At 39.3% G+C, this 11,166-nt stretch overlaps 1 protein-coding gene across 1 annotated transcript; it reads right to left on the bottom strand.

Annotated features, from left to right (window-relative positions):
- Positions 1-2,023: 2,023 nt before the first annotated feature.
- LOC122245560 (acyl-CoA Delta-9 desaturase) lies at positions 2,024-6,809 on the bottom strand. Its single transcript, XM_043003492.2, has one exon. The coding sequence runs from the start codon at positions 6,635-6,637 to the stop codon at positions 5,597-5,599; it is 1,041 nt and encodes a 346-aa protein (XP_042859426.1). The 5' UTR covers positions 6,638-6,809; the 3' UTR covers positions 2,024-5,596.
- Positions 6,810-11,166: the final 4,357 nt, after the last annotated feature.

The following is an 11,166-nucleotide window of genomic DNA, read 5'->3' as shown; positions in this document are numbered from 1 at the left end:
ATGAATTTCTTATCAATCCACTCATTCTCATATTTTGTCCTTGAAGTACACTTAAGGAACAGTTTTACACCAAAGATCATGGAATCCCCTTTTTATAAAATAATTAACCTCCCATGTAATTGCTTTGCTTATATGGCAGGTTTTCTTATATCATAATAATGTGATAAAATTTCAGAAAAGGTTTTTCTTGATGTCTGGTACCACACACACTTCCAAAGCCAAAATTTAAAAGGAGATAAATGTCTTTTCCATTTTTTGTCTTTCTTTTAAATATATATATTAAATAACAGCATATAAACAGTGATTTTTTAATTTTTTGAGAGGGGGGGGGTGGGGGGGGGGGGGGGTGGGTTTGGGCGTTTAGCCTGAGAAAAGTGGAAGACTATTGTGGCTTTTTGATGTTTCTTTCTTGAATCTGTGTATAAGGTCCATAAATGTTTGATAATGGATGTGATGTTTTATTGTTGTAAGTGTTAGAGTAATATTTCCCCCGCCCCTCCCCAAGAAAATTCCGACAAACCGTGAACATACCAACCCTGATGATAGTTTAAGATGAATGCAAACAAAACCCCCACACAGAAAACAGGCAAATATATGGATAAAAAAATCATGAAATGGAATGTCTCTATAGGATGATAAACATTAGATAATGACCAATGTATATGTTAATAAAAAAAAATATTTGCATGAGAATTTGACTCAGTGTTGCTGACACAATATCCCCGGTTATCTCCTATCTTTCTACCAATCAACCAGTCTTCCAGAAAGCACCTATTGTCTCCTCTCTTAGCCAACCAATCCACCGGTCAGCCAGCAAGCACCAGTCACCATAGACATCACTAAGACCATCTCCTTTTGACAACAAAACAAAAAATATAGAGCGCGTTGGTACCTCGCCTCTTTCCTAACCTTTTTTGAATCATTTGCATTGTGGCACGTATCACAGAAGGTTTCTTGCTTTTTTTCCTTTGTTTTTTTTGTTTTTTTTAATCCTATAACAGAACTACAGAATAAGTAAACACAGTAGAGATATCGTTGGGAGAGAGAGAGAAAAGGGGCGGGGGGGTGAGGGAGGGTCGGGGGTGTGAAGAAATCATTACACAGCACATAATAGAACCAGCGGGAAATATATATATATATATATATATATATATATATATATATATATATATATATATATATATATATATAAGTATATATATATATCTTTTTTTACACAAGCAGCAAAGTGTTGTTCGATACAAAGAACTTTCATTGCAAACATCAACACCTCTGGAGGGAAGAAGAAGGGGGTGTGGGGGGTGGGGGGGGAATACTGATAATCTCTATGATATAAAAAGCATACGCCATATCCCCCGTGCTTTCTCCCCCGAGGTCTTTCAGCCGAGGGTCAACCACGAGAGAGGAAACGCGGGAGAAGTCAGGTCAACTCGAGCTGACTTGACCTCGATTCACAACTACACAAAGGAACTGAATGAACACTTATTTCAAAGCACACGTTAGAAACGCACACATACGCACACTTATTCTTACATACGTAGCGTGACATTTGGAGGGAGAAGAAACAGCATGGTCGTTATGAGCTTTTTTATCTAAAGGAATTTATAATTATTTCATCCTCGATTGACCTGGTCCATAATCTTTCGAATGAATACTGGATGTATGTTTGGATCTATAGGTGTGTTTATATATGGGTGTATATGAATATATATATATTTATATATGCTTGGATATAATATATACGTTTGTATGTATTTGTTTGTGTATCTGTACGTTTTTTTGTGAAAGTGTCAATTGAAAAAAAATGGCTCAAGACCGATCTTGTTGTCCTTCATTGCTGCAAATATCCCATCTAAAATTATTACAATGTTCCGTTTGGTTTGCATATTCCTTTTTTTTTTCTTCTTTTCTTTCAATCCTCACAAGAGTGTGTGTCTTAGAAATGCCACAGAGAACCAAATCACATACTGACACAGGCTTCACACATTTTTTGATATAAGGTAATAAGAAAATACATTGCGAATGTGTTTGATTCTCATATATTTCAGCATTTGAATTCCTTTAAATGGCTTTAAAGTGAAGACAGTCACTTGAGGGCCTTCCAGCCTAAATTCCCTCTATTAGTCTCTTTATCAAAATGCTTATGAAGAACATCACCGGCAAATTTCTAAAGTTGACATTCAAAAAATGATAATAAATATACAAAGAGAAAGAATATAGGCTAAACCCTGTCCAAAGTATAAACGTTCTCCTTCAAATGGATTCTTCAAACCATTTCCACAAACCATTTTCTTTGACAAAGCAACTGTCGATAAAACAAGACAGTTTAAAAGAAAAAAAAAGTACACTGAAAATATAGGCTTATATATATTCATATCTCTATTCATATATTTGTATATATATATCCCTTCGGGATTACAGAAACCTCACATCAAGAGTAATAAATAACTTTGTTACATTGTTTCTAATACTCTATGGTATTCTCGAGTCATTCATTATACAATTAACTGAATGATTCAGAAAATAAAAACAAACGAAACACAATCATTAACAATGTCAAGTTGCAGTTAATCTTATCTGCTCAAGACTAATCATCTGCGCAGCTGCAATATGTCTAGCATTTGATGCAGTGAAAAAACAAAAGGAAATGATTATTATAGTCTAATCATAGAAGATATAGGCCAAGACAGACATTTTGTGTGTGTGTGTGTGTGTGTGTGTGTGTGTGTGTGTGTGTGTGTGTGTGTGTACATATATATATTCAGCGAGTCACTCCTTACTACCAAATCAACAAAAAGCAATGATAATAAAATGAAAGATTATTATCGACTGTACATAAAAAAAAAATGCAGTAATCAACAAGATGCATTCCTAGACCATGTGCATTTGTAACTTTCCTTTCTTCCTCAGCAAAAATGAACGTCGTCAGCTGGGCTACAATAGGCCTACCATATGAAATACACCTTTGGAAATAGTGTTATGCGAGAAAAGAGTTACTTGATGAGGCATTTTTGCATGATAGCGTGATAACAGAAATGTAACATGCACTGTCAACATCAACTACATTTATACATGTGTGTGTGTGTGTGTGTTTGTGTGCGCGCAGGAGAGCATGTACGTGCATATGTGTGCATATGCTTAGCAGACCATTTCGCGCGTGTGTGTACCTGTTATTTAGAGCGTTTCATTTCGGGTTAACTTTCTATCAACAGGCGTTTAATTCGTATATAGAATTTACTTGATCTTATTGTCATTATTCATCTACTTATATTTATATAATTTCCCTTATACTGTGAAAATTGCAAATATGATGATAGTACTTTCTGAAAACATATTGCAAATACTACTTTTTCATTTTTTTTAAACATGAAGGAAAACAAACATTTTCACAACTGGGAATACGTTTGTAATACTAATAAAGACCTTTTTGAATATGATTCTAAAAAAATAAATACAATAAAATACGAAAGAAACTACTTTAAAAAAAGGAAACCTCTTTCATTTTTAAGAAAATGAAATAAAATATTAATGAATGTTATCACTACGCTACGATCTGTCTGTATAGCGTACACCTGGCCTGCGCTAGGCAAAAATATATACAAAATAGTGAAAAAACGTGAAAAATATAAGGAAAAACGAGGGCAAAAGAGAAAGAGCGAGAGAGAGAGAGAGAGAGAGAGAGAGAGAGAGAGAGAGAGAGAGAGAGAGAGAGAGAGAGAGAGAGAGAGAGAGAGAGAGAGAGAAACAGACAGACAGACAGAGAGAGAGAGAGCGAAAAGAATTGAGAGAGAGAGAGAGAAAAAAAACAAGACCACTTTTTCCCCTAAAATGACTCTCTCGTCTTTTGAGTGAAAGTCTATCGCGTCAAAGACACGAAAAAGAAGACGAAAGAGAAGAAGAAAAAGAAAAAGAAGAAGAAGCAAGGTCTCAAGAGAGTTCTCCCTGAAAGACTGAAATGTTCAAGAAGGTTCTGACTGAGGTTGCGGCCAAGTCTGAAATGGTTGTTGATGAGGCTTGAGGTAGACCTTAAGAAAATTTTGCTTGTGGTTGAGAAGGTAGGAGGAGGGGGGATGAGGGGGAGGGGGGGAGGAGGCTTAAGACAACAGGTTTGGGAGCAAGGGGCTATTTAGGGTCGCCTGATTATTGTTGTTGTTGTTGTTGTTGTTGTTTGTGTATGGAAGATTGTTTTTTTAAATGTTTTTAGATTGTTATGATGACGAGAGAAAAAAATAAGGAGAAAAGGAGATGGGGAGAGCGAGAAAAAGAAAGAGAGAGAGAAAGAAAATAAGAGAGAGAGATAGAGAGAATAAGAGAGAAAGAGAAATAGAAAGAGAAATTCAGACAAAAGACACACACAGACAAAGACAAAGACAAACGTTAAATCGCTATGATACACATCAAATAAGATGAACACCCCTTCGAGAGATACACCCACCTAAATAACAGAAACCTCAAGCATAACGCAATGATATTTCGTTCTTTTCAACACACACACACACTCCTCACACATTGGACGAGCAGAGTAAACAGCACAACACAACACAAAGGGGACAAGATAACAGATTGCAATTCATTAAATGCTTTCTCTCTTTTTTTTGGTTCAAATTGCAGATTTTTCTTTTCTTATTCTTATCCTTTTCTTCTTATTCTTCTTATTCTTCTTCACGTGAACTCTTGAGTTACTTTCTGTTTTTTTGTTTTTTTTGTGTTTGTTTGTTTGTTTGTCTTATTCGTCATGAGCACCCTTATCTCTTATCTCTTTTCTGCCTCAACTTTCCTAATAAACGCGTGTGAAGGCAGATGCGAACACACCTTATACTTGATCTTTTGTTTTTAGAAAAAAAAAAGATTCACAGGAAAGCCATTGATTAGTGGTAAAGAGAGAGAGAAAAAATATATATATGACACATCTCAAAAATCTGGTTGCAATTCTCACAAAAGCATCGGGGCGGCTCACTCACAGATAAATATATATATATATAGATAACTAACACACATATCAACCTATAGCCAATAATTCCGGGTTACATATTAAAAGGCCTACTACAGAACAAAAAAAAAAAAAAAATTAAACCGTGAATAATTAATTAATGTCTATGACAAAACTCAAATCGCGTCATAATTCTCTTTTCAAAGGTGTTTTTTCTTTCTTTCTTTTTCTTTCTTCTTTTCTTTTCTTTCTTCAGCGGTGCCAAAAGTAAGGCCTTTATGTACCTGCACTATCTTGTTTACAAAGAGGTTGCACTTTCGTTGCTACGTGTTATATACCAAAAAACTAATATAAACACTTGTTTCCACACGATATATATATAGATGTGTGTGTATGTGTGTAGTACAAACTTGAAATACCACTTCTAAATTACTCGGTTACAAACGGCTATACTTGCAAGGGTACATTTTTCGGCGCTGTCTCGGGCGGGGGGGAGGAGGAGGAGGAGGAAGAGGAGAAGGAAGAGGAGAAGGAAGAGGGTTAGGGAAGAGGAGAGGGGGAGAGGAGGTCGAGGTGCTGGGCTGACGACGGGCGTGCAGTTGTGCATTGTTTGTTGCAGGAGGGTGGGGTGGGGGGGCGGCGAGGCGAGAGTGGGCGTCCGGGCATTCACTTCGCCTTGGCCACGGGCGGCTGGTAGGTGCCGTCGCCCGTCCTCTGGATACGTCTCTCGATCATGGAGGGCGTGACGGTCCTCAGGTCGGAGGCGAGGCCGATCTTGTAGCAGAAGTCGATGACGAGGCTCGTGATGTTGTAGTTGATGAGGCCCCCGAGCTCGGCGGTGCGGTAGTCCCAGGGGAAGACGTGGTGGTAGTTGTGCCAGCCCTCGCCGAGTGCCAGGTAGGCCACCAGGGGGTTCTGCGACGGGTAGATGCTCTTGTCGTAGGGCTTGGAGCCCACCCAGTGCGCCAGCGAGTTCACGAACCAGGTGATGTGCAGCACGATGGTGTAGCGCAGGAAGCCCGACACCATGAGGGCGTTGACCAGGTGCTCGTCCCAGTACCACCACGGGATCACCGTCGGCAGCAGAAAGCACGACGTCACCACCAGCGGCAGGTAGAACTTGCGCTGGAACATGACCACCTTGTCGTTCTCCAGGTCGGACAGGTCGAGGCCCTTGCCGCGGGCGATGACCTGCGGGTGTTTGCGGTACATGAGCCAGCCCATGTGGGAGAAGAAGAAGCCGCGACGCGCATTGTGTGGGTCTGCGTCAGTCTCGCTGTACTTGTGATGGACGCGGTGGTCGCGCGCCCACTCGTAGATGTCGTTCTGGAAGGCGATCGTCTGGAAGACGGCTAGTATGATGCGGAGGGGCATCGACGCCTTGAAGGAGCGGTGCGACCACAGGCGGTGCGCGCCCATGGTGATGCCGAGCGCCGCCATGAAGTACAGCACCACGCTGAAGGCGATGGTCTTCCACTGTACCGAGAACAGCGCCAGGTACAGCCCGTACACGCTGTAGAGGTGCAGCAGGGCGAACAGCGACACGTTCCGCCACACCACCTTGGACCAGTCAAGGTTGCGGAGGTCGGCGTAAATTTTCCGTAGATCTATTTTCAATTCGCGCTCTTGCAAGTTGTGGTGGTGGTGCGGCTGCTCCTCCTCCAGGAGCTCCGGCGCCTTGGTCTGTTCGGGGGCCTGCGGGGCCATGTCTGTGTCGCTCCTACTACACGCTGTACACGTACACAGTCACAGTTTCCAAAGCCAAAGAGAGATCTCACAATCACACCGGCAGCGGGGACGGGCCGAGACGAGGAGAGCCGGGTGGAGATCACACACTGACGCGGGCTCAGAGGTGACTAGCGGACCCGGCCGCGAGACCACGTTATTCTTCGGCGGTTCCGTGGGCGGGGCCTCGCCTCCCGTGCACCACCAGGTGTCGCCAACACCTAGACATGGCGACCCTTTATTTCCCTTTACACATTAACTCTAACGCGAATTAACACAGGATTCGCCGTTTCGTGAGATCGATCAACGCGGCGAAAATAACTATATAGATTGCCATATCGATTTTTCATAAAGGGACACGAGTTTGTCGTAGGATGCGTCTCAATCGATTGATCCAGCCAATCACAGCTCGACCCGGCTATGACGTCATCTGGCGGGCTCTTCAAACGTGAATCCAGACAGGAAGTGCTTTTGCGAACGCTGCTATTAATACCCCTCCTTCTGGTCCTTACCCCCTCCTCATAAATTTTCGAGTCACATACTTAAAGTTACTCTTTTTTTACTCTCTGCCTATGAATTGATTAAAGCCCTGATGACGAATGCAAGATTTATCACTCAACAAAGGTTCCGGATATCGGGGAAATTAATGATGGTACGGACTACTGCGCCATAGATGTAATATAATCTTTTAAAAAAGGCATTGAGGACTTATCGGAATTGCAAACCGGGGAGAGATTTTTTGGTGAGACGGAAAATATGTCTAAAAAAAGGGGGGGGTCGTGTTTTTTTTTTTTTTTTTTTACGTATTTTTTTTTTTTTTTTGTCATTATTTATTTCTGTCCTCTCTCTCTCTCTCTCTCTCTCTCTCTCTCTCTCTCCCTCTCTCTCTCTCTCTCTCTCTCTCTCTCTCCTCTCTCCTCTCTCTCTCCTCTCTCTCTCTTCTCTCTCTCTCTCTCTCTCTCTCTCTCTCTCTCTCTCTCTCTCTCTCTCTCTCTCTCTCTCTCTCTCTCTCTCTCTCTCTCTCTCTCTCTCTCTCTCTCTCTCTCCTCCCCCTCTCCCCTCCCCCCCCCCTCTCTCTCTCCAAATAGCTGGTTGTCTTGGAATGAACAAGATTACGCCTACTAGTAGTACAAATAATAATGAATGCATTGATAATGATAAAGATAATATCCTTATCAATGCAGTTAAGATTACAGTGAAAGCATAAACCATCCACTATACATATTATACATAACACGTGATTTGCTTTTGCTTTGCTTTTCGGTGTCAAGAAGGAAAAAAAAATCTTGATAACAATGCCAAGGACAGTCGACCGAAGATAAACAAGAATTGAAAGAAAGAAAACAAACAAATATACTTTCACACACAGAAACCGAGCAAAAAAAAGGAATAAAAAGGCCAATCATGTTTACCTGTTCTTGTCATATCCGATATATAGATTAATGTTTGTTTGTTTGATTAGTTCAAGTTTGTAATACGTAATAATTTCATTTTGAAAGTGAGTCATAAAGTCATCAGGAACGCGACAAGGATATAATTTTCGATTCTTAGGATAAGAGTGATAAGAGCCCTGGACAACAGCTGACGATAGATTAAAAATTGGTGAGACTCTCTCTCTCTCCCCTCCCCCCTTCCCACCCCTATCCCTTACCCCCTCCTACCCCTTCCCACCCCTCTCCTCCACCCCTCACCCCAACCCCTCTACCCCCAAACCCCGATTTTTTTTCTTAAATCTTTCTCTCCCCCTCCCCCTCCTTCCCTCTTCCCTACCCCCTACCCCCCTTACCCCTTCCCATCCCCTCTCCTCCACCCCCTCTCCTCCCACTCCCACCCCACCTACCCCCTACTCCCTACCCTCAACCCCCGATTTTTTTATTTTTTATTTTTTTGTAATTTTTTTTCTTAAATCGTTCAAGGAGGGAAAGTATCTGATTAGACAGAAAAATAGCAACTCATAGGACATAGATTACAGTCTTTCTTAAGGAGATGTGGCCAGTCTTGAAGGAGCTGAGGTATTTTCAGGGACAAGAGGAGAGACTTGAGGTGAAGTGGGAATGTTTTATCTTTTTGCTTTTTTAATATTATCTTTTTTTTTCTTTTTTTTTTTTTTGGTATAGTTAATAAAGTGCTTTGGATTATGTCATTGGAGATCGTAATTACTATGCGGTCCGAAGGGTAATCATTACGGACTGCTTGACTTGTTATATTAAAGTGATCTGTTTTTTTTTTCTTCTTCTTCTTTTTCTTCTTCTTTTTCTTTTCCTTCTTCTCTTTTAAATTAAGGGCATGTGTAGGGACAGGAGTACTTTTTTAAAATAGCATAACCGCGGGAGTTAGCATTATCCTTTTTTTAAACACTTTTTTTTTGCCTTTTCGTGTGGTCTCGAGCACAGAGCGTAGAATTTCGAATATTATTTTTCCCCATGGAGAGATGCCTGTCTATCTATCTATCTATCTATCTATCTATCTATTTATCAGTCTATCTGTTTATCTGTCGATCTATATATAAACTTTTGTCTATTTATCTAACTGCCTACTTATATATATTTAACTATTTATCAATCTCGCTCTCCCTATATAAACATATATAGATATATGCACAGGTAAAAAGATAGACAGACAGATAGATAGATAGATAGGAATGTAATATATAAACAAGGCTACGTGGATGATTTTTAAAAAGAACTTGGAAAAAGATATATTTCTTTCGAAATATTGTTTACGAACTTATATAATCAATATAAAATAAGTAACATTATGTAATAGATTAAGAAGAAACTGAATATGAGTAAATTTTTCTTTATATTAATTTAATTCTTCATAAATCTCTCCAAGTAGACATGTGTGTGTATGTGTTTGTTTGTTTGTCTATATCCATGTGTGTGTGTGTGTGTGTATGTATGTGTGTGTTTGTCTACACCCATGCGTGTGTGCGTTTGTGTATGCGTGTGTATGTATCTGTGTGTGTGCGTGTGTGTTTCTGTGTGTGTATCTACATACTTGTATAGTGTATAAATGTATAAGTAAGTGATATAGAACTCATACATTTACACTTATACATGTATAATAATTTGATACATATGTATAGCTACGTATACACAGACACAGGAGAGCCCCCATCTCCCCCTCCCCCTCCCCCCAAACAAACAAACAAACAAAAAAAAAACACAAAGCATAAAAAAACAAGCATACACTTAAGTAACATCACATACGATGTTGTGGTATGCCAAACAGGTAACAGGCAGGATTCCCAACCTTGCCAGGCAGGTCATGCTCGCACACGCACACACACATGCACACACACACACATACACAGTCGGCTAGCTCGAGAAGGTCAGAGGCAAACCAGGTCTTACTAGGTCAAGTGTACCAGGTTAGTAGGGTACGATTAAGATTAAAGCAGGTCAGATAATAAAGATGATGATAATGATAATGAAAATATGACAATAATGATGATGATGATCGTGATGATGATGATGATGATGATGATGATCGTAATGATGATGATGATAATAATGATAATAATGATGAAAAATGATGATAATGATAATATTGATGAAAATTATTATAATAATAAGGATAATGAAAATAATGATAATAAGGATAATCATAGTAATGATGATAACGATATGACAGTAATAAAAATAATTATGAGAATGATAATAGAATAATGATAACGATTATGATTATGATGATATTGATAATTATCATCATAATCATGTTATTACTTTCATCATAATCATCATCATTATCATAATTGCTACTATCATCATTATCAGCGTTATCATAATTACCATCATCATCCTTATCATTATCATACGAACGAAAGTGTAAATATAAGGAAATGGAAAAAATTGCATGCCACTCATGGTCAGGCAAAAGTCATGCAAGATTTTCTGCATTACGAAAAATGTTGCAACCCTGTTTATATCCAAAAAGAAATTGGTACGCTTAGAACAGGCAAAACAGATAGATAAGAAAGGAAAAAAATAAATAAAAGTCATGCAAAATCCATGGCCAGGTAAGGTCATGCAGTATGGAAGAAAAAAATAATGCATAGTATGGACAGGTCATGCAAGGGTGTTTGGCTTTTTAAAAGGGTTCTGCTTTGCATGATTTTCAATGCATGGATATTACATGACTGATTATAGCTGGATAGATAGATGGGGTGGAAGAATGAATGCATAAATAGATGGATGGATAGATATATAGATAGACAGATAGATAGATATATAGAGAGATAGAAGCTTGTACGAATAGATAGATAAATATATCGGTCGATAGATAGATATATAGATAGATAGATAGATAAAGAGAGAGATAGAAAGATGTATAAATAGATAGATAAATAGATGGGTGGATAGATGAACCGATAAATGAAAAGATAGATAGTTGGATGGATAGACAGAAGAATGGATAGATGAACAGACGGATAAATAGATAGACGGATAAATGGATAGATAAACAGATAGATAAACAGATAGACAGATATATGGCTGACCCGATACACG

The sequence above is a fragment of the Penaeus japonicus genome, unplaced genomic scaffold (genome assembly GCF_977035675.1).
Source record: "Penaeus japonicus unplaced genomic scaffold, GWHDUDI00000001_assembly GWHDUDI00000019, whole genome shotgun sequence".
Classification (NCBI taxonomy): domain Eukaryota; kingdom Metazoa; phylum Arthropoda; class Malacostraca; order Decapoda; family Penaeidae; genus Penaeus; species Penaeus japonicus.
Note: the sequence above shows the minus strand (reverse complement) of the source record. Positions and strands in the feature narration are given on the sequence as shown.

Bases quoted from the DNA above. Each gene is read 5' to 3' on its own strand.
- LOC122245560 (XM_043003492.2), bottom strand. From the start codon at position 6,637: ATGGCCCCGCAGGCCCCCGAACAGACCAAGGCGCCGGAGCTCCTGGAG.